Source organism: Sorex araneus, chromosome X (assembly GCF_027595985.1).
Source record: "Sorex araneus isolate mSorAra2 chromosome X, mSorAra2.pri, whole genome shotgun sequence".
NCBI lineage: Eukaryota > Metazoa > Chordata > Mammalia > Eulipotyphla > Soricidae > Sorex > Sorex araneus.
The window spans coordinates 235,307,386-235,332,534 of record NC_073313.1 but is presented as its reverse complement, the minus strand read 5'-3'; the positions used below and the strand labels follow the sequence as shown (position 1 = coordinate 235,332,534).

Sequence of the window (25,149 nt, the reverse complement as noted above, 5' to 3'; positions counted from 1 at the left end):
GCATGCAACCGACCCAGGTTCGATTCCCAGCATCCCATTTGGTCACCTGAGCACCACCAGGATAATTCCTGAGTGCAGAGCCAGGAGTAACCCCTGTGCATCGTCAGGTGTGACCCAAAAAGCAAAAAAAAAAAATCATTTTATAGTACTGATGAAGCTTTTGGTACATCAAAGTCACATGGTCGAGGGTGAGTGCAAGAAGGATAGAGAAGGGACCACTATGAAAATGATAGTTGGAAATAATCATTATGGACAGGAACTGAAGGCTGAAAGGAGGTAAAGGGATATACATGATAACCTTTCAGTACCTGTGTTGCAAACCATAATGCTCAGAAAAAAAGTGAGAGAGAGAAAGAGAGAAAGAGTGAGAGAAAGAGAGAGAATAAAAGTGCCATAGAAGGGGGAGGGTTGGCAGGAGGAAACTAGGGATATTGGTGGTGGGAAATGTACACTGGTGAAGGGAAGAGTGTTGGAACATTGTATGACTAAAACCCAGTCATGAACAAGTTTGTAACTGTGTATCTCATGGTGATTCAACTTAAATAAATTTTTTTAAAGAATTATTGGTTGAAGAAATTGTAGTTGAGAACTTTCTCAGTCTGTCTCCAGATTCAAGAAGCTGAAAGAATTCCAAACAAAATTAATTCAATAGAAAAAAAAAGATACATTGTAACTAAAAAAGCAAAAGGGATAGAACACTGTTAGCAATAAGAGTGAAGCAAAACTCACAGATAAAGTAAACCCCATTAATAATAATAGGATATTTATCAAATGAAACCATACAGGCCAGAAGGAAATGTAAACAGCTCCCTTAAAAAATGATGATGACAACACAACTGAATTAAATAAGCATCTGATCAGGAATGCTCTATCCAGATAGATTATTCTCAAATTTGAAAGACTCACAAAACTTTAAAGACAAGCAATAACTAAGGAAATTTATAAATACTAAATAAGCTCTGAAGCAGAACTCAATAATCTTCCTTAAAATGTTTAATGAAGGGCTGGAGCAACAGCACAGAGGGTAGAGCATTTGCCTTGCATGCAGCTGACCCGGTTTCGATTCCCAGCATCCTATATGGTCCTCTGAGCACCACCAGGAGTAATTCCTGAGTGCAAAGCCAGGAGGTAATCCCTGTGCATTGCTGGGTGCAACCCAAAAAAGAAAAAAAAAAAAAACATAAAAAAATTTTTTTAAAGTTTAATGAAATACCAAGCACAGACTTTTAGCCATCCACAGTTATCCATAGTTCCTGTTTCCTATCACCTTAATGCTGTTGCAGAAGCATAAAAACTGATTTTAAGAAACCACTACTAATTCACAGGTGCTAGAAACCTAACTGTGAGTTACGCCAGTATGAGTTTCTTTGAACACAGGCTTTCTTTTCTTAGTATGATATAAAGACATTTGCTGCCAAACACTGAAATTAGAATTTCTAATCTTAACGGCACAGAATAATTTAGAATATAATTTCAGAAACCTAGCTTTAGATGCAATTCAATCTTTGTTTCTAATTAACCATCAATTTAATAAATAATATGTTAAAGAAATGAGTATCCTACATTTGTGTTGAATTTCACCAAAATAAACTCCAACAGTAAACAAAATTACATTTATTTAATTTTTAAATGACAAATTTTGCCCGCTTTTCAAAATTTTTACTTTTTTACTTTTTACTTTTTTGTTGGAGAGATTAATCATACTAATTCTAAGGATTGTCCTAAAGTAAGTTTCCAAACCTTGCAATTATTATATACTCTTTTCTGGGAAATTACAAACATAAACAATAAGGGTATAAAAAAGTAAAAGAATGTTGTAGATATAAAAACCCATTTATTTAAAATAAAGACTGGCTGGGCTGGAGCGATAGCACAGTGGTAGGGCGTTCGCCTTCCATGTTCAATTCCTCCATCCCTCTCGGAGAGCCTGGCAAACTACCAAGAGTATCGAGCCCACACGGCAGAGCCTGGCAAGCTACCCGTGGCATACTGGATGTGCCCAAAACAGTGACAAATAAGTCTCACAATCGAGAGACGTTACTGATGCCCGCTCAAACAAATTGATGAGCAACGGGATGACAGTGATACAGTGAAAGACTGGCTATCTTTAAGAATAAATTAGGTACTGCAGACTCTCATAGTTGGAAGAGACTTGGAATAATAAGCTTCACTTTCCAAAGTGTCACAATTCTGGCTTTAAGTTGCACATTAACATATATTACTAAGAGTTCTTCATTCTTTTGTCTCATCACCGAAAAAGAAAAACTCAACTTAGTGATGGTGTAGTGTTAACTTGCCTACTAGATTTATTCCTTGTAGAATAATATTCTCAAAGAATCTTGTAAGTTTAATACAAGTATTCTATGAAATAAAATCATTAAATATCTAATACTAAGGTTTTAAGGAAAAATTAAAGAGAATTCAGAACAGCCTATGTAGAGGGAAGAGCAGTGCCTTAAAAAGTTAATGTATCAGGCCAGAGATATACAGGGATTAAGGCACATGCTTTACATGAGACAATCAGTACCACATAGTTCCCTAAACACCACAAAGTGCAGCCCACGAGGGCACCATCCCAGCATTAAACTACGATACAGAGCTTCACAGATAAGCAACGGCTCAGAAACTTCAGTCTTGATTCCAACGTTCCCAAAAACATTTAAGAGGCTTCTTTAAAATGGAATAAATTTCATTAACTCCTACAAAAAGGTGGCAAAAAAGCTTCATGTCATAATCTCACTCAATGGTAATGGCCTAAACACACCAATTAAAAGAAACAAACCCGGAGGCTGGAGTGATAGCACAGAGGGCAGGGCGTTTGCCTTGCACACGGCCGACCCAGGTTTGATTCCCAGCATCCCATATGGTCCCCCAGCACCGCTGGGAGTAATTCCTGAGTGCATGAACTAGTAGTAACCCCTGTGTATCACCGGGTGTGACCCAAAAAGAAAAAAAAAAGAAAGAAACCAGCAGGATGTTCAAAAAATTGAACTCAACTTTGTGCTGCCTACAACAGACAAATCTGAACTGTCAGGACAAAAACAGGCTCAAAGCCAAAGGCTAAAAAACAGTATTTCAAGTAAACAGCTCCCTTAAAAAATGCTGTGGTAGCCATACTTGTATCAGACAACTTAAACTTCAGGTATAAAAGGGATTGGAATGGATATTTCTTAATGGCCAAGGATTATATACATAGGAGGAACTCACACTCCTAAATGTGAGAAAGAGAGAAAGACAGATGGGAGAGGGAAGGAGAGAGGAAGGACCAAAACCTTAGTAAACTGAATCATAAGTGAAAGGGTTGATGTCACAACTGATACCACAGAAATTCAAAGGATCATCAGGATTACATAAAAAAAAATCTTTATGCCACAAAGTGGGAGAACCTAGAAGAAATAGATAAATTTTTGGACTCCTATACCTTCCAAGGATGAACCAAGAAGAAACAAAGCACCTGAACAAGTAAATTACTATAGAAAAAATAGAAGTAGCAATTTTTTTTTAAATCCCCCAAAGAAAATCCCAAACATAGATGGTTTTTAGAAAGTTGAAGAAACAGGAATCCTCCAAAAGTTTCTGAGGCAAATATTACCCTGATACCAAATGTAGAGACATCACAAAAATATCCCTGATGCAAAGATCCTCATCAAATTATTAGCAAATTGAATCCAACAATATATCAAAAATATCATACATCATAACCAAGTAGAATCTGTCCTGAGGAAGCAAGAATGGCTTAATATATGCAAGTCAGGGGCCAGAGAGATAATACAGCAGTTGAGGTTTTAGCTCTGCACATGGTCAGCCTGGGTTCTATCCTTAGCATCCCATATCATCCCTGAAGCCCATGAGGACTGGTTTCTGAGTGCAGGCCTTGGAGTAACCCCTAAGCATCACTGGCTATGGGCACCCAAAACAAAACAAAATGAAAAAATATATATGTAGGTCCATCAAAATGATACAAGATATCAACACAAGGAAAATAAAAATTATATGATCGTATCAACATATGCAGAAAAAGCACTCAACAAGCTCCAACACCCATTTAAGTTTACAAAGTCTATAAAAAATAGAAGTTGGAGGAGCTTTCCACAACAGCGCTAAAGCCATTTACCACAAGTTCACAAAAAGTCAAGTACTCCAGGGTGAAAAACTGAACACCTTTCCTCTAACATCAAGCACAAAACAAGATTGTCTTTCCACTTTCACCACTACTACTCAATATAGTACTAGAAGTCCCTCTATAGCAATTAGGCCAAAAAAATTTACTAAACACGCTCAGAAAGGAAAATAACTTTCGTAAGAATACTCATTTCCATGGCTCCTTTGGGATGTGGAGGGGCCTTATCTGGCCCTCTCCAGGTTGCCCTGAATGAAATAGCCTGGCATGGGGTCTGGAGGCATGACTATGGCGTATCGTTCTGTATTCTCTTCCAAGAGATTTATTATTGAGTATCTGGATTATAGCTGTTGATTATAGCACCAGCCAGAGGTGGATTATGGGGGTGACTGTCAAGTTGCCAGAAACAGGGGGAGATGGGGGGGAGGTCACCCATTCCCAGTTCCACTGAACCTGGATACTACTCAATTTTTCTTTAGTACAACTGATAGACAACACTATTTCAATTTCAAGTATATGGCACAATTCAATACTTTTATATAATGCCTTATGATGACCCCCGAAAGTCTAGTTTATATCTGTAACATAGTTACAAACTGTTTTTTCCATATATGAGAATTTTAAAGATTTATTCTCTTCAAAAGTGTCAAATATGTAATACGGTATTACTAATTTTAGTTAAGCTGCTATATATATTTTTTTTATTTTTAAATTTATTTTTAATTAGTGAGTCACAGAGAGGGTATAGTGACAGATTCGCACATTTTCGTGCTTGTTTTTCCCTCACACAATGTTTAAGAGCCCATCCCTCCACCAGTGTCCATTCTCCACCACCCATGAACCCAATATCCCTCCCAGCCCCCCCCAGTCCCATCCCCCCACCCCACCCCGCCTCTGTAGGGGGGCATTCCAATTTGATATCTATCTTTCCTTTTGGGTGTTGTGGTTCCAAATAAGGGTATTGAGTGGTCATCCCTTTCAGTCTCTAGTCTATTTTCAGCACACATCTCCCTTCCCGCGCAGGATCTCTAATCACATATTACTTGATGTTCCCCTCTCTATCTGGGATGACTTTCCCCCAGCATGTGAGGCCAGCTTCCAAGCTATGGAGCCAACATCCTGGTATTATATACTACTATTCTTCGTATTAGTCTCCTACTCTGTTGTTCTATATTCCACAGATGAGTGCAATCTTTCTATGTCTGTCCCTCTCTTTCTGGCTCATTTCACTTATAAGCTGCTATATACTAATCCCATAACATACTCTTTCTATAACTGGATTCACCTTTTTTCTTGTATACAGTAATTTATTACTTGTTTGTGCATGTATTTCAATTCCCCATTTGTAAACACTTTATAGTTTCAAAGTTATAAGTAGTATGATAATATGACAATTTTATACATATATATTTTCATACTGTTTATGTGCAGCTTCAAGATGAATACCAAATAGGCAGAAGAAATAGGTAGAATAATAAGTAATGTATAGTCTTCTTATCATTGGCAAATTTCCCCCCAAGGAAGCTGAAAAGTTTATACATTTTTTTAATTTAAAATCTTCAAAGGAATTACAAAGAAAAGTAAGTTACTCACTGAGTGGTGTTGTATCTGGAGGTGGAAAATTCTCAGTAAAGTTGACATTACACAAGTCTGTGCTACAGCAACAGAAACGGTATGTCCCATTCTGAATTGAGGGAGGAGTGGTAGTCACTACACATTCTTCATAGTGACACTCCTGGGGATCTCCAATGTGAGACCAACATCCTACAAATTGACATTAATGTACTTGTTAGGAGACCATACATCAAACAACACAGTATCCTGTAAGAGTAATGTGCACTACAATAGAAATGACATCTGCACCTATATGTTTATTGCAACACTGTTCACAATAGCCAAAATCTGGAAACAACCCAAGTGCCCGAGAACAGACTACTAGTTAAAGAAACTTTGGTATATCTACACAATGGAATACTATGCAGCTGTTAGGAGAGATGACGTCATGAAATTTGTTTATAAGTGGACAGACATGGAGCGTATCATGCTAAGTGAAATGAATAAGATAGAGAGGGGCAGATATAAAAGGACTGCACTCATTTGTGAAGCATAAAATAACATAACATGAGACTGACATCCAAGGACAATAGACACAAGGGGCCTGGAAGACTGCTCCATAGTTGGAAGCCTGCCTCATGAGTGAGGTGGGGGAGGTTGGGGGGAGAAGGCAGCTGGAATAGATAAGAGATCACTAAGAAAATGAAGGTTAGAGGGATAGGTCAGGATGGAAGATGTGTGCTGAAAGTAGATAAAGGACCAAACATGATAACCTCTCAATGTCTGTATTGCAAACCATAATGCCCAAAAGTAGAGAGAAAGAATGGGTGAAACTGTCTGCCATGGATACAGTGGGAGGGTGAGAAAGGGGGGGTATACTGGGGAGACTGGTGGTGGGGACTATGCACTGGTGGAGAGATAGGTGTTTGATTATTGTGTGATTGTAACTCAAACATGAAACTATACCTCATGGTGATTCAATAAAATAAATTTTAAAAAAAGAGTAATGTGCACTTGTGCTACATTATACAATGAAATACTCTGCAGAAGTTTAAAATGTTTCCAAAACGGGGATGGAGTGACAGAACAGTGAGTTAGGCACTTGCCTTCCACATATCTGGCCTGGGTTCTATCCCCCCTACATCCCATATCATGTGGTTCCCCAGAACTCACCAGAGTGATTTCTGACTGCAGAGCCAGGAACAAATAGCAAACACTGCCATGTATGCTCCCCCAGCCCCCCAAAAAAAGCACTCCCAGGTGTGATCCCTCAAAACAACAACAACAACAAAACACTTTCAAAAATATTTAGAGGGCTGGAGCAATAGCAAAGCAGGTAGGGCGTTTGCCTTGCACGCAGCTGACCCAGCATCCCATGTGGTCCCCTGAGCACAGCCGGGGTAATTTCTGAGTGCAGAGCCAAGAGTGACCCCTGAGCATTGCTGGGTGTGACTCAAAAAGAAAAAAAAATAAAAAAATATTTAAAGGCTAAGGAAAATGTGCATGATAGGGAAAATAGGGAATTGATTTGTTTATATAGTATTATCTTAATTTTGAAAAAATCAAGTATACAAACATGGAGACACATTTAAAAAATACCTCAAGGGAATGAACTTATAGAGTGAAAATAGTTTTAACAGGTAATTGTAAACTTTCTTAGTTTTCTGCATTTTTCAAACTTCACACAATGAGGTATATTATTAATCTAATAATTTAAATATATCATTAAAATAAGCTATAAACCATTATCCTTTATAAATCTAATGCTTGTGAACACATATGTACATATACAGATTTTTTTTAATTTACTATTTTATTAGAGAGCTTTTTCATAGCAGCTACCCTGAGTAGTACTCAGTGTCCACTCCCAAAGATGCAGGCCTGGCAATCTGGTGTTTTGAGTTGAGCACCAGTGCCACATGTGGCAGTGCTGTGGAAAGGGGATGGCCTCTGTGTCACAGATTAAACTCTGGACCTAAAATATGTTCATGCACATGCTCTGATACTTTCAGCTGCCTCCCAATTCTAGGTAAGGCATTAACCTATCTCCATATCTTTTTTAAAAAGAGTTAATTGTATGAAAAACAAAGTTATTTCAGTTTAGAAAAGTATTACTCACCTTGTTTTACAAGATTTATGTCCCCTTTTGATTTCTCCCAAAGGCCATAGCACGTGCTACCTTTTGAGCATAATACTGTTCCATTTTCATGGGAGATTCGACTCTCACCAATGCCAAGGTCTTGCTGATATGGGTCTTTAAATGCACACAGTCGTTCTTGATTCTGAGAAGCTAAAATAAAGAAAATAATTTTTTAAAAGATTAATGAAAATTTCTGGAAAACATTTTATTTTTGCAAAATCTTAGTCGTATTGAAAAGTATCATAAACTTCCCTACTAAATAACTGACAAAGTTTGAATAAATCTGCAATTTTATGTTTATTCAATAAGTACTTTCTATTCATTATGACCTCCACCAGTAAGAAAAAAATTTCTCAAAAGCAATCTCCTCTTACACAGATTATTTTCACTACTCACTCTCTCACTACAGCATTCAAATAAGTATATTCTAAATCATCAAACTTGCTAAGCAAGCGAGAAAATCTAATAAACCGAGAGGGCTTAACAATTTTGGATTAATCTCCTGTCAGCCACAAGCAAGGCTGTCCTATCCACTATACTATTGCTCCACCCAGGATTTTCTTAAATTGTTCCTTCATTTACATACTTCACCAACTTGTTATAAAGATTAAAAACAAATATATATGTGATATATATTTTTATATATGATAATATAGATATATATGTATATACATATATATCTGCTTTTTGGGTCACACCCAGCGATGTACAGGGGTTACTCATGGCTCTGCACTGAGGAATTACTCATGGTGGTGCTCGGGGGACCATATGGGATGCTGGGAATTGAACCCGGGTCAGCCGTGTGCAAGGCAAAATGCCCTACCCACTGTGCTATTGCTACAGCCCCCACTTTTTTTTTTGCTCAAAATCAAATATATTTCTACAGATTAAGATATTTTAAACACATATTCATACTAAGAAAATTCAAACTACAAACAAAAAAAACCCTATAATGTAAATTTCACATTCTACCTATGAGTCGTAATTCCTTCTCTGAGACCAATTCCATTTCACAACTCAGGTTAAGTGTTTCTTACCAACCTATTATCAGACATCAGTTACACAATCCATTCTATTTCTCTTTGTATCTTGATCACTAGAAAGGTTAAAGTGAATATATAAACTTACTACTTCTAGTTTTCCACAACCAACATATCCCAATACTTCTTCTGTGATCCATTTTGATTAGAATTTTATATAAATACTGAGATAATGTAGTAATTTGTACCTATAACCATTTAAATCAGACAAATGTTTCATTCAATGGGCTGGAGCGATAGCACAGCAGATAGGGGGTTTGCCTTGCACGCAGCTAACCGGGTTCAATTCCTCCACCTCTCTCAGAGAGCCCAGCAAGCTACCTAGAGCATTTTGTCCACACACCAGATCCTGGCAAGCTACCCGTGGTGTATGTGATATGCCAAAAACAGTAACAAGTCTCACAATGGAGATGTTACTGGTGCCCACTCAAGCAAATCAATGAACAACGGGGTGACAGTGACAGTGAAACTTGAAATAAAGTCTATCTTTATAAAGCAACAGATGCAAAATATTTTTTAAACTGAATTTCTTTTCAACTGTAAAATAACTGATACCCTGAACACATCTATCTATATATACATATACAGATTTTTCAGTGGCATTATGAAATCATTGAATTACAAAACCCTTCAAATTATCCTAATGGACAAAACAACAACAATAACAAAACACCCTAGATCCAAACTCCTGTGTCTTTCCCTTACAAACAGAATAAATATTCAGTTCATCTTGGTGGTAGATAAGATCCCTACCACCAAGACAAATTCAATATTGAAGCAGTAAAGGTACAATTTGGAGGAACTGAATGTTATCTTTAATACCCCTCAATCTTCATTAAATAATTTTTTCTTAAAATAAATTCAGCCTATTTTTAGGAGTTACTTTCATGACAAAGGAACCAGTTTAAGTCAACTATAAATTTGCTATTTTAAGAGTAAATTTCACATTACATTATGATTTTGCAGAGTGTTATAGCAAGAATTCAACTAGTCTGCCCTGGTCAAACCAAAGTCAAATCCATTTCATAAATATTATTAGTAATTTAAAGTGGTATTTACAGAATCATCTCAGAAAATACTTCTTTCTGTACAAAGTTTGAGTTCTTTATAAACAGTGTAGAAAAAGTACATATGGAAAGAAGAGTACAATTAAAAACAATATAGCCTAGCATCATATTGTCAAATTACAGAAAACTTATCATTTACATGAAGGTGTTCTAAATCTGTCAACAGCAAGACACATTATGATCAGTTTAGTATGATACTGTTTCTTTTAAGAGGCATCATTAATTTTCATACAATAGGCATGATAGGCATGAGTCTTTAGTTTGTGAAGAAAATTGCTCACCTTGTTTTTATCTCTCCTTACAGCTTTTTCAATTTGATTTGTACTGTTTTGGTGAACTTTGCTATTTACTTATTATTTCTCCTTTCTACATAATGTTTCCCCTTTTTTAAAAAAACAAATGTGGGGGCTGGAGCGACAGTACAGTGCGTAGGGCGCTTGCCTTGCATGCAGCCAAGCTGGGTTGGATTCTCTGCCACCCAAATGGTCCCCTGAGCACCACCAGAAGTAATTCCCAAGCAGAGATCTGGGAGTAACTCCTGAGCATTGCCACGTATGGCCAAAGAAAAAACAAACAAAATAAGTAAATAAACAAATGTGTTTTGAGGTGGAGAGACAGTACAGTAAAAAAGGCTCTTGCCTTACATGCGGTCAACCTGGGTTCAATCCCTGGCACTCCATATGATTACCTGAGCTCTCCCAGGAGTGATCACTGAGCACAGAGCTAGGAGTAAGCCTCAAGCACTGGTGAGTGTGGACCACAAACAAACAAAAACATGTATTTTAATTTAATTTTGTTTGGGGGACCATACCTGGGGTGCTCAGGGGATCATGCAGTGATAAGGGTCAAATCCAGGAAAGAGTTATATTCCCTGGCCCTTAATTTATTTCTTAAATAGGATACACACCTGGAGGTGCTTAGGACCTAGGCAACTCCCAGCAGAGCTTGTGAGATTTGTTTACAATAAGCATTGAAAGCACTGAAACTGTTCTTTTTTTTTTTTTTTTCCAGAAGGGGGCCACACCCAGCTGTGCTCAGGCTTACTCCTGGCTCAGCACTCAGGGATAAACTGAATGCCTTGGAGGATCATATGGGGTAGCAGGAATCAAAGCCTGTTTGGCATCCTACATATTGTAGTATGGCTCTGGTCCTGCACTGAAACCATTCTCATTAACATAACTACATAAAACTAGAAATAGCTTCATCCAAATGCTGAGAGGCATTTTCACAAAAGACAGCTGATTATACATAAAATCTGTTAGCTCCCTTAAACTCCTTGAATTAAATCCGAACTCTTCAGTTAGCTTATCAGGCCCTTCATAATCATGCCTTGATAGGGCTACATAATCATATTTGTGGGACATAGAAACTTTTTTCCCTGGTCAGTTCCTCTATTTTAAAAAATATTTAAAACTACAGTTTTCAACTGTATCGATATGAAGTCACAGTCATGCTGTTGCTCACCGATTTGCTCGAGCGGGCACCAGTAACATTTCATTGTGAAACTTACTGTTACAGTTTTTGGCATATCGAATACACCACGGGTAGCTTGCCAGGCTCTGCGTGCAGGATCGATATGAAAATAATATATATATTTAACCATTTCTATTCTATCTAAAAGCTTATTTTTCCATTTTTGTTTCTTTTTTTGGGGGGAGGCCACACCAGGCTGTGCTCAGGGCTTATTCCTGGCTGACACACAGGGATCACTTCCTGGAGGGCTTGGGAACCATATGGGCTGTCAGGGATCAATCCCCGGTTGGCCACATGCCAGGCATGTGCTTTGCTTGCTATACTCTCTTCAGTTCCCATTTTTCCTTCTTTGAGTTAAAAGTTTCAAAGAATTAAAAGTTTCAAAGAAATACTGGGTCCGAGGCTCTGCTCCTACTCAGCCCAGTGGATAAGTCAGTCTTGCAACCAATTCATCTCTTTCCAACCACCTCGCTCCTCCATTCTTGGTTCCCAACATTATAATATTACAAGGACAATCCTGAACTTTAAACATAAGGATTTTTATGCAATCTATTCCCACTATCTAAATTGCCAATTTCCTGATTTTTAATAAACTCTTCAGACTCTCTACTTTCAAAGCTTAAACATATGTTTGCTTTAGCATTAGACTTTATCTGTTTTTATGTTTAGCTTTTCTATCAAGCTTAAAGAATTCTTCATTAGTTTTAGAGCATAAACACGTCTATTCAACTCATTTTGTATAGTATTAAACCTCAAAGTTTTCAGTGCATATGTATCATATTCAATATCATATCCAACTCAAAATTGTAGTCCCTAGACAAGAATCACCTGGTTTTCTACCACTCTGTGCCCAATGAAACTATGAACATAGTGTAAGTATACACATAACACTATATCCTTCCCCCACACATATTTCCAAATTAAGAGAATAATCATTTTCTATTTATATTTGCTTCCTGGGGGGCTGGAGCGATAGCACAGTGGTTGGGCATTTGCCTTTCATGCGGCCGACCCCTGTTCGATTCCTCCGCCCCTCTCGGAGAGCCCGGCAAGCTACCAAGAGTACCGAGTCCGAGTGGCAGAGTCTGGCAAGCTACCCATGCGTATTGGATATGCCAAAAACAGTAACAATTAGTCTCTCAATGAGAGACATTACTGGTGCCCACTCGAACAAATCGATGAGCAACGGGATTTGCTTCCTGGATCAGTATTTGCTAATCATATGTAGCATTTAATTCCAAGGAACAGAAGTGGCATATCTGAAATATTAGCTATCTTCTACTTTCCACTTCATAATAAAAAACTATTAAGAAGGCTGAGGAGCTAGCTCAATGGGCTGGTGTGCAAGCCAGAGGTGTAGGTTTAGTCCCTTACACCACACAGTACCCCAATCACTGCCAGGAGTGACCTCTACACACCAAACTAGGAATAACTCTTGGGCACCACAGTTTTTGTCAAGCAACAAACGAAAATCAACAAAGTACGGTAAAAAGTTTTAACATATCTATTTTTGAGAAATAAGCACTGAAAACAGGGTAGAGAGCAAAGCAAGTAGTGCCTTGCTAGTGGATGACACAGGATCAATCCCCAGAACCCCATATGGTCCCTTAAGTCTGCCAAAAGTAATTCTGAGCACAGAGCCAAGAATGAGCCCTGAGCCACAATGGGGTGTGGCCCCAAAGCAAAATACAACATGCAATTAAAAAAATGCTGAAAAATATTACTTTATTTATTACTTTATTTTATGAGGGGGGGAAATACTCTAAAAATATTAAATATTTCTCTTTTTATCAAATACTCTTACAATTAAATTTATATGAAATGTTATTCATGTGTTACTTACGCATTTCAAAAGTAAAAGATAATTAATTTTATATTAGACTTTTTAATTTTATATATATATTCATAGGTAGTTGGAAAGAAAAACAAAGTTCAGTGCTTCTTTCCTCAATGTGCACATTCCCATGCAATTACTGAACATCAAATCAAGAAATACTAGCACCATTCATTCATACACTCATTTGTGTATAAGAATATAATTTTGTCACATAAAAACACAATCATTACAAGATTTTCAATGTTAATTCTGTATAGTAACCATTCCTTTGCAACACGCTTAAGGAACAGTTTACCAATAGGCAAATAGTTATTGAAGAACAAAATAAATAAAACTGCTTAAAAATGCAAAATGCTCACATGACAAATAAAAACAAATGGGGGCTTGTGATATGTGTGTGTATATATTCATGTATGTATAAGTGTAAGTGCTGTGTGATGCAGTGCTGGGGATCAAACTCAGGATTCTTGGATCTAATTCAGGGTGGTGCATGAGCAAGGTATGCTCTCTACTGCGAGGATATCCCTACCTAAACACAAGTTTTTAAATGAATAAAAATGTAGAGGTGGGCAGAATCTCTTGCCCTCGCGCCTGGCTGTCTTCACTGGGGCCCCCTCAGAGGGGGGCAGGCTGAGTCTCTCTCTCTCTCCCTCCTCACCCCAAGCAGAGCCCCAGCAGCTGAAAACCTCCAGAATCCAGCCACAACCATGCTCAAGGCCACTCTCCACACATTCGAATGAGCCTCACCCATAAAGGAACCAGCAGAGGAACCCAGGTATGTGGGACCTGTGGCTGAAATTTCTAAGCCTGCTTGGATTGGACCTGGGCCTCCTCCACCCAGATCCTCAGTTTTCCAGTAGCTTGACAGTCACATCCACAAACTGCCCCCTGGCATCATGTAATCTCATCAACGGCTAAAATCCAGAGACTAGAAAACAAAACTCTTGGAAGAGAGCGATGCAGTTTTTCCTGGAGCATGTGGCCACATTTGCAACTGCACAACCATTTATACTATAGTCCAATTTTGTACCTAAAGCAGCACACATGTGTTGGGTTTTAACATACTTACTTGTTTTCTCTTATATATGGACTTTAAGGGCCCCAGAAGGAAATCAACAACCTTAACACACTTCCCTCTTATTGTGGTGGGAAGATGCTTGCTGCTTGGGTGGGTGTTTGAATATCATCTGTAATGAACTATTGTGAACTACTTTATAAAAATAAAATGTATAAAAAATGCAAAAAAGTGATAGACGATATTAAAATTCCAATTGTGCCAAAAAAAAGTAGAGGTGAGAAAAAAATATTGTCATTTGCTTGATTGTCATTTACTCTGACTATCTGTTAAGCTCACAAATATAGGAAGAGAAAAAAAAAAAGAAAGTTTGAAAAAAACAGAGCTGAGGCCAAATTCTAACAGAGACCTTTCACAAAGAAAACAAGTCAAGTTTTTCAAAAATCTATTTTATAGATTTGGCAAATATACAGCTTCAGAAAAAAAAAACACCTATTTGGCTTTGTTTTATACAAGTCATGCTGAAAGTGGGACTAGAGACATAGTACAATGAATGGGTAGGTAGGGCACTTGCTATGCACACAGCTGACTTAGGTTCTATTCCCATTTGGCCCCCTGGACACCGCCAGGAGTGATTCTGAAACTCAAAGCCAGAAGTAAGCCCTAAGCATTTTTGGGTGTGTCTTCTCCCACCACAAAAAAACGCTAAAGGTATCCAATCATTTACTTTGCAAGGGGAGAGTGGTCTGGGGCCACATCCTCCAGTGCTCAGGGTTTACATGCAAATTAAACATCTTACCTTACCCCCTGTACTATCTCTCCAGCCATCATTTACTTCTGAAAATGTAACTTACAGGTTATGTTTTGTTGGGCCAGAGGGATATACAATGGGTAGGATACTTGCCTTGCACATGGCCATCCCAAGTTGAACTCCAGAGCCCAGCCAGGAATCATCACTGAGCGCAGAGTCAGGAGTCAGTTCTAAGCACCACTGTATGTGCCCCAAAACTGTATAGCACTGCCATCCCGTTGTTCATCGATTTGCTCAAGTGGGCACCAGTAACTTCTCCATTGTGAGACTTGTTACTGTTTTTGGCATATTGAATATGCCACGGGTACCTTGCCAGGCTCTGCCATGCGGGCAGGATACTCTCAGTAGCTTGCCAGGCTCTCCGAGAGGGATGGAGAAATCGAACCTGGGTCAGCCACATGCAAGGCAAATGCCCTACCTGCTGTGCTATCGTTCCAGTTTGTGTCCCAAAACACAACAAAAATGTATGTTTTGCCATTCTGAATGAAAGTGTCTTATTCTGCTGCTTTGTGCCGGAGGGGAAGAAGATATGGGAGAGTTTAACAGAAGAATTTGCTTATGTTTATAAGGATCTTGTCAGGCTTATCAGTAATACTTAAAAATACACAATGCCAAGCAGACTCCAAGTTAGAAGCAATCACAGCCTCATATCTCATCCAAACTAAAATGAACTAAAGTCTTCCCTTTGATCCAAAACAACCTTAACAGACTTACAAATACTACATGTATTAATATTATATCCAAATACTCTATTCAGTATAATTTTATGAGAATAGAAAGTTTTATAATGTGTAGTATTCTATACAGTAACAAAGTATAGCTATCCTCTAGCTATATGAATATTGTGCAATTAAAATATGACTAATGCAAGTAAGGGACTATTTTTCATAAAATTTAATGTTGTCACTATAAATTTAAAATACTGGTAGGGGACTAAAAAGATAATACAGCAGGTAAGGCACTTCCTTTGCACAAAGCTGACCTAGGTTTAATCCCCCATGCCCTATATGGTCCCCCTAGTTGTCTAGGATTGATCCCTGAGACCAGAGCCACAACTAAAACCTGAGTACCCCTGGATGTGGCCCTAAAACTAAACAAAACCAAAATATAAAAAGTGAAAAAAGAAAAATTGTAGGGCACAAAGTAAAATGAAACTATTTCTATGTAAAAATAAGTACAAGAGCAACTTTATTTGATAGCCTCCAGTGGAAATAATCAGGCATTCAAATCAGGTGTTCAAAAACAAATTAACACTGGGGCTGGAGCGATAGGGCATTTGCCTTGCACTCGGCCAGCCCGGGTTTGATCCCTAGCATCCCACATGGTCCCCCGAGCACCATCAGAGGTAATTCCTGAGAGCAGAGCCTGGAGTAAGTCCTAGCATCTCCAGGTGGACCCTAAAAGTAAACACACACACACACACACACACACACACACACACACACACACAAACCCAAAGCAACAAAATGGAGAAATTATCCATACAATTGATTAGGGATAAGGGTGGGAGTGGGGGTGATCAAGAGGGAGGGGTACTGGGTTCCTGGTGATGAATATGGTATTGGAATTATATACATGACAACTCATAATTAGTAGCATTGAAAATCATAGAATCTCAATAAAAAATTTAAAAACATAGATGTATCAACAAGATTTAATATATACAAATAGTACTAATAAACAAAAGAATAAATCACTGATACAAAAATTATATGAATCATCTCAACATTACTATGTTTTTTAAAAAGACACTACAAATGTCAACATCATGGTAAACACCTTACCTTAAAAATATTAAACTTTAAAATTAAATTAAAAACATTTTAAAATAATAATCTTTTTCATTTAAGGGCCACACCTAGTAGTGCTTAAAGCTTACTCAAAGTTCTGTGCTCAAGGAATCACTTCTGTCAGGCCTCAGGGGACCATATCTGATGCCGGAGCTCAGCACTTTACCAGCTGTACCTCCGCCCCTATAATAAAAAAATTTTAAGATACTATATATACCGCCTGTCCCGGCCCATCAACCTCAAGGAGATCATCAACCTGAGGCCACAGATGTCCCAGGTGCTGCCCAGAGACAGAGGCAGGTGTGTGTTTGTCAGTGTGCAGACTGTTACAACATGCCAGTCGACCAAAAGCTTACATATGGTAGATTGGGAACACCTGTAAAGGCGAGGCCGCCCCAAAAGCCTCTGTCCCTCTCGGAGAGCCAGGCAAGCTACCAAGAGTATCTCACCCACATGACAGAGCCTGGCAAGCTACCTGTGTCGTACTTGATATGCCAAAAACAGTAACAACGATAGTTCTCATTCCCCTGACCCTGAAAGAGCCCCCAATATGCCATCGGGCTACACTAGCAGGCAACAAGGATGAATGGAGACATTACTGGTGCCTGCTCGAGCAAATCAATGAACAACAGGATGACAGTGATACAGTGACAATGATAATATATATGAAACCAAAATAAATAAGTAAAAAATGACTAAATCACAGCCTCTTGAGCCTAATCTATTATTCTCTTGAAAGTATGTTCTGTGGATGAATACAAAATTTCCCTTAAGCTTTTTGGAGGATTTTTTCTTTAAAAACACGAGTGTCTCCAAGTAAAATGTGGTCGGAGGTCATGCGGGGGAAGGGTGATGCGTGCCGAATATAGACTAGAGACTGAACACAATGGCCACTCAACACCTTTATTGCAAACCACAACACCTAATCAGAGAGAGAGATCAAAAGGGAATACCCTGCCATAGTGGCAGTGTGGGGTGGGGGGAGACGGGACTGGGGAGGGTGGGAGAGATGCTGAATTTACTGGTGGTAGAGAATGGGCACTGGTGAAGGGATGAGTTCTCGAACTTTGAATGGGGGAAACATGAGCACAAAAATGTATAAATCTGTAACTGTACCCTCACGTTGATTCACTAATTAAAAATAAATAAATTATTATAAATAAATAAATAAATAAATAAATAAAAACACGAGTGTCTATGCAGCCAGAGAGAAAGTACAGTAGATAGGGCTCTTGCCTTGCATGTAGCAGACCTGCGTTGGATCCCCAGGATCCTATATGTCCCTGCCAAAAATGATTCCTGAGTGCAGAGCCAGGATTAACTCCTCAGCATTGCCAGGTGTGGTCCCAAAACAAAATCAAAGAACACCAGTGTTTAAACCAGCATATTCCCCAAAGTGCAACTCTGTCTGTCCTACCTTCGGTGGGGGGAGTACAAGGAAGCCCATGACGAGGACACTGGAACAATACAAGAGAGGGTATGCATTAGCCTTGGGGGCAAATAAGGGAACACTTTCTGTTTGTTCTCTTAAAGAAAGAAAATTTCCAAGGGGATGTTGAGTAACTTTTTTTCTGAAAAGAGGGCAGTAGGCCAAATAAGTTTGAGAACCTCTGCTCTAAACAATTCAAGTCATAACAACAGTCATTTTTCAGTAGCTGTAATATATTTATCTGTACTGGAGAAATCTAAATGCTTTTATCTTTACCCTGGAACAAAGTTCAAGGACTAACTCTGAGTGTGCGTGTGTGTTTGGCTTCTGTTTATCTAAGTGTCAGAGTAAACTATCTAAAGTAAACAACACAAGAACCATGCAGTAATGGGGCAAATAACTGAATAACTGAAGAAACAAGCATCCTTTTCCCAAAACAAATTTTCTCAGGACAAATACATTTCAAATGTGAGCACTGTAACACTGTTATCCCATTGTTTATCGATTTGCTCAAGTGGGCACCAGTAACGTCTCCATTGTGAGACTTGTTACTAGGGCATTTACCTTGCAGGTGGCTGACCTGGGTTCGATTCCCAGCATCCCGTATGGTTCCCCTGAGCATGACAAGGAGTAATTCCTGAGAGCATGAGCCAGGAGTAACCCCTGTGCATTGCCAGGTGTGACCCAAAAATAACAACAAAAACCCAACCAAAAAAATATATATATAAATATTCCTTAATTTCTATATCCAGATTATAAGAGTTTAAAACTGTCATTCTGTACCAGGGATATTTAGTGATAGAGTACATGCCTCCCATTTGTGAGCCTAGAGTTTTATCATTTAAATTCCCTAACAACAGACAGAAAGAATCGAAGGGAGCAACCACACAATGTCAACAAAACAGTGTGGAATGAATGTTATAATCTTCATAAAGTTTCTCTCTAGAAAGTTTCTAAACATGATACTATATTTGAAGTTCCTAAGACCACAGAGGAATTAAAAAATTACTGGGAGAACTCATAGGACTCACACAGCAGACTGTCATATTCACAGCTATAATTTATTACAACAAAATTATATATATGCATAAATATATCGGCAAAGGAAAAAAGTCATATGAGCATACACACAGAAAAACCAAGTTCAAGGTTGCCTAATTTTCTCCCCAGGGATTCACATATGTATTAAAACTCTAGCACCAAACTGGGGAAACAGATGTGAAATGTTGTCTAACCAAAGAAACTCATTATAGTTTCAATATCTAATGTTTTTATTAGTGGGGGTGATTAGGTGGGTTGCTTGAGTAGGCATCTTCTGTCTAAGCACATAAAATACTCCAAACACAAGCTGGATAGAGTGCAGTGTGCAGGGCATTTGCCTTGCATGAAACCCACTAGGTTCCATCCTCTGCACCACACACATTCCCCTGAGCATTGTCAGGAATGATCCTTGAGCATAAAGTCAGGAGCAAGCTCTGAGCACTGCCAATTATGACTCAGGGAGAAAAAAAAATTAAGACTCTTGGAAGAAAAGGTAACCAACAAAAGTCATACTGCTTGTACTGGAGGTGTCTTCATAAAACATATTTTATGTTTGTACAGTTTAGATATAGCAAAGCACTATCATCTATTCCAAATGGAGAGAATACTCACCAAATCCCTTTTTTTTTTTTTCAGATACCAGTGGGGAAGTGAGAGAAATAGCACAGTGGGTAAAAATGCTTACCTTACACACCAGATCTGTATTAAATCCACAACACCACATGTGGTTCCCTAGACCCACCAGGAGTGATCCTTGAGCACAGAGTCAGGAGTAAGCACTGAGCACCACAGAGTGTAATCCAACCACTCCCTACCATTCCCCCACACACTAAAAGTGTAACAGTGAAGCAAGTCCAAAGATTCAAGAGTCTTATATATCCTGGGGCCTGCATTAAAAGGCTCAAATATTTGTACGTGACTGTTTATATCAAGCAGTTCTAAATCTAGAGACAAAGGAAAAAAATAGTTTACATTTATAACAAAACAGTAGTCCCCTTTAGGTGTTTATATTACAGTGATGGAAACAGGTAGGTAGTAAGAAGAATTTTAGGCCTAGAGAAGTCACTCAATGGGAGAATACATGTCCTGCCTGTACATGGAGGACCTGGTTTCCATTATGATGATAAAAAAAAAAAATTAAAAGGTTTTAGTGCATTTTTATTTCTAAATTACAATCAGTGATCATGCTCAGTAAATACCCTTAAAAGAATAGCAAATTTTGGGGTTGGAGCAATAGCACAGCGGGTAGGGCATTTGCCTTCCACGTTGCCGACCTAGATTCGATTCCCAGCATCCCATATGGTCCCCTGAGCACCGCCAGGGATAATTCCTGAGTGCAGAGCCAGGAGTAACCCCTGTGCATCGCCAGGTGTGACCCAAAATGCAAAAAAAAAAAAAAGCAAATTTAATTTAAGAATATTCAAAAATATTCTTTATCTACATAATTTGCCAAAATTTCCCTGAAGAGCACTATGTTTTCTACAAAATATTTTAAATGCAGGTACTTAGAAGTGTGTGTGGTGCAAGCATGTGTGCATGTGTGGATGTGTGGATGTGTGGGTGAGTGAGAGAGAGAGAGAAAAAGGGAGAGAGGGAGAGACACAGAGACAGACAGAGAGAGAGAGAGAGAGAGAGAGAGAAATTGAAACCCAGCACTTCACATAAGCACAAGTTCCTCTACATTACTGAGTTGCAGATTTTGTCCAAGTCCCAATTTCTGTAGGCATAAATAGATAAAGAAAATGTATATTAATATGTATGTGATTATTGAAGCAGTGTTTATAATAGTTAAAAAATAAAAATGAATCCACCAATAAACATTCAGGTTATCAAGATCAAAGTGTACCAAAAAATGCTATACAGTCATAAAAAATTTTTTAGGATTGGAAATGTAGAAAAGTAGTAGAGCAATAGAGAATTTTTTTTTTCTTTTTGGGTCATACCCAGCGATGCTCAAGGGTTACTCCTAGCTTTGCACTCAGGAATTACTCCCGGCGGTGCTCAGGGGACCATATGGGATGCTGGGAATCGAACCTGGGTCGGCCGTGTGCAAGGCAAGCGCCCTACCCGCTATGCTATCACTCCAGCCCCTATAACCAATTTTTTTGCCAAATTTAACAAAGGGGGGCTGAAAGAATAGTACATTGGGTAAAGTGTTTGCTATGCATGTTGCCTATCTGGTTTGATCCCCAGCATGCCATATGGTACCCCAAGCACTGCCATGAGTGACTCCTGAGTGTAGAACCAGGAGTAACTCCTAAGCATCACAGGATATGGCCCCAAAACAAACAACAATAAAAAATTAACAAGGTTGATCATGCCAGGAGAGAAACAATCCAGCTCCATAAATAATCTCAAAAATAACATGATGCCAGGGAATCTTCCCAGGTAGACTGGTCCAGGCTGAGAATTCCAGGGCCTTTTCAGAATGGAAGTAGGAAGATTCCCCTTTCTGCCTCGAGGTCCAGCAGCCCAGAGACACACTGACACTCTTTGGCATAAAATGGTACAGCTTCAAAACTGAACCTCATCAAACTGCCAAGCAACCAAACTGTTCCAGTTCCATAGCTCCTGGACCATGCGGATGCATACACAGCCAAATGACACCCTAACTTTCATAGTTAGACCTGCAAATCTAATGGGAACGTTGCACAGATGACCACAAAACTTAATGAGCCTAAACAACACAGAAGTCTTGACTAGCACCAACTAGCCCAGAAAATTCTTGTACAAAGATTTTAATAGCATTATGAGACATAACAATCACAAACTGACTCTTATTGGTACAAATTTTTGTAATACCATTTTCCTGTCATTGTAACAAACAATATAAAGTAGCTGACCTTCTGCTTACTACTCCACCATTCCAGGTAGGGCTTATCTCCAGCTGACATCTATGGGTCTATTCTGAATGAGAGGCAGAGCCCATCCCTACCAGGTGGGTCCTGGCTGAGAGGGGCTACACACCCAACACCCTGGTGGAGCCATAGTAAAGGCTCATAATTCTGCTTGCTGCTCCACCAGGTCAGGAAGGGCAGAAAAGACAGAGAACACTTCCACTTTAATTACTATGAAGACTCATCCCCAACACAGTAAGAACACTAGAAAATCAATGGGGAAAACATAGAGAAGCCCACCAAACTCCAAGAGCAAAAGCAACATCCCCAAAAACCTAAATAACACAGTAAATTTTCAGTGTCCTTAGTGACACTATGATGTTTGATGAGTTCAAAGAAATAACAGTACAGGTATTCAGCACAGCACAAGAATGTGTGAGTAGACAACACCTAATCAGAGAGAGAGAACAAAAGGGAATACCCTGCCATAGTGGCAGTGTGGGGTGGGGGGAGACGGGACTGGGGAGGGTGGGAGGGATGTTGGATTTACTGGTGGTAGAGAATGGGCACTGGTGAAGGGATGGGTTCTCGAACTTTGTATGGGGAAAACATGAGCACAAAAATGTATAAATCTGTAATTGTACCCTCATGGTGATTCACTAATTAAAAATAAATAAATTATTTTTAAAAATAAATAAAATCATAAAATCCTTAAAAAAAAAGAATGTGTGAGTAGAAATTTAAAAACTACAAGAAATGAATGACATAATAGGTGATATTGGAAAAAAATGTCAACAGATATTTTAAACAGCAGAATAGCAGAAGTTGAACAAAAGATTGAGGAGCTCCAAGGAGAGGAGGAAAGTCCAGTAGAAAACAAGTAGAAGGTGGAAAACAGTCTGAAAATGAACAGTATATCAAAGAACTATGGGATGAGTTATAGAGGAACAATGTAAGAATCATCAGAGTTCCTGAAGAACAGTAAGGCAAATGTAATGAAGAAACATTAGTTAAAGAAGTCATCAAGAATTTCCCAGATGGTGGTGGAATATGTGCACTAGTGAAGGGATGGGTGTCGAGCATTGTATAACTGAGATTTAAACCTGAAAGCTTTGTAACTTTCCACATGATGATTCAATAAAAGAATAAATTAATAAAAAAAAAAAGAATCTCCCAGAGTTGAGGACTACAGGCACTAAGATCCAAGAAATCTGGCGAGTCTCAGTGAAAATACCCAAGACACATTATACTTAAAATGACAAAATCCAAAGATAAAGAGAGAATACTAAAAGTAGCAAGATTCAAAAAAGGAACTTACATACAAAGGAAAGCCCAAAATATGTATAGCAGATCTATCAAATGAAACTCTCTAAGTCAGAAGAACATGGAAGGATATAGTACAGAAACTCAACAAAAGTGAACGCCTCACCAACAATATATCAGCTAGATTATCATTCATATTTGAAGGAACTATACAGAACTTTATTGACAGGCAACAGCTTAGAGAATTCATAGCCTAATAACCAGTTTTTCAAGAAGCATTAAAAGAGCTCTTTTAAAGAAGAGGAGAAACTTCCCGTCATGTGGCACTGAGTATGACACTCACCAACTGGTGCTCTTGGCTGTCCTTTACTAGATTAAGGTTAAAAACATAGCAACTAATTTTCAAAGTTATTCATTCATTGACTTATTTTCTGATAATTCTAACTTCCCATTCCTTTAAGTTTTATTGGACCATGTAGTATGAAATAAACTTGTTACTGGTGCCCACTCGAGCAAATCGATGAGCAACGGGATGACAGGGACAGTGATACAGTGATATGCCTGCCAAGGGGGCAGGGAGGGAACCTGGGGATTCTGAAAGAGGAAAGCTAATACTGATGGTGGTGTTAATGTAACATTGTATGCCTGAAACAATTGGATTATGAACAACTTTATAAATCACTGTGTCTTAATAAACATTGCTGGAAGGGGAAAAAAGTACATCTGTTTGTGCCTGTAAGGGGGCAAAATAGAGTGGTAGTGAAAAACCGGGGACATTGGTGAAAGAAGGTGACATTGGTGGTAGAACTGGTATTGGAACACTTAATGCCTGAATCAACTGTATTTTTTTAATAAGTAAAAATTTAAAGTAAATAAGAATAAATATGGGGGTCGGAGAGATAGTACAATACATACAGTGCTTGCCTTGCACTTGGCCAACCGGGATTCAATCCCCAGCATTCCACATGAGACCCTGGCAAATTTCCCTTGGCGTATTTGATATTTCAAAAACAGTAACAAGTCTCACAAAGGATACATTACTAGTGCCCGCTTGAGCAAACTGATGAACAATGGGACGACAGTGCTACAGTGCAGTGCTACCCACTAAATGTCATCAACATGGTCGTCATTCCATCCTCGTTGTTTAGTGCCCCTGCTAGTACTCACTAAACTCTAAACTCTGCCCATCTATCTCAGAAATGACTAATGTGCAAAATATTAAAAGAATTCTGACCCAACAATTCCCAACAAGGACCCAACAGTTCCATTTACAGAGTTATACCCAGGAAAGATAAAAACATGTTCACAAAGAATTACAGGATGAAAATTCGCCATTATTCATAGTCAAAGGTCACAAAGTTCTGCTTCAGCTGGTTCTGTGGGGCTTCAATCATGAGTGAGGTTTGGCATGAGTGTCCGGAAAGTGGCCTGGAGCGTAGTGGTGGCTGGGTAGTGGAGACCCAGAAACAAAATCCTCTGTCTGCCTCCTCCAATCTCCGGTGCTCCAGAGATCAAACCCAGACGCCCCACCCTACTGGAGACAGATAAATACCTGCAGGCTTCCACTACCTCCAATACCCAGTCACCACCACGCTCCAGGCCGCTTTCCAGACATTTGGGCTGAACCTCATGCATGAGTGAAGCCCCATAGAACCAGGTAAAGCAGAACTTTGCGACCTCCACTACCCAGCAATCACCACACTCCAGGCCGCTTTTTGGACCATGCGGCCAG

General features: G+C 38.9%; 1 protein-coding gene across 1 annotated transcript in view; it reads right to left on the bottom strand.

The window, feature by feature from the left end:
* BMPR2 (bone morphogenetic protein receptor type 2) overlaps positions 1–25,149 on the bottom strand; it is a 175,130-nt gene that overhangs the window by 75,738 nt on the left and 74,243 nt on the right. The window contains exons 2-3 of the mRNA XM_055120119.1: positions 7,794–7,964; positions 5,714–5,884 (exon numbers count right to left, since the gene is read on the bottom strand). Coding sequence (XP_054976094.1) covers positions 5,714–5,884; positions 7,794–7,964 — 342 coding nt within the window. The remainder of the gene's footprint in view (positions 1–5,713; positions 5,885–7,793; positions 7,965–25,149) is intronic.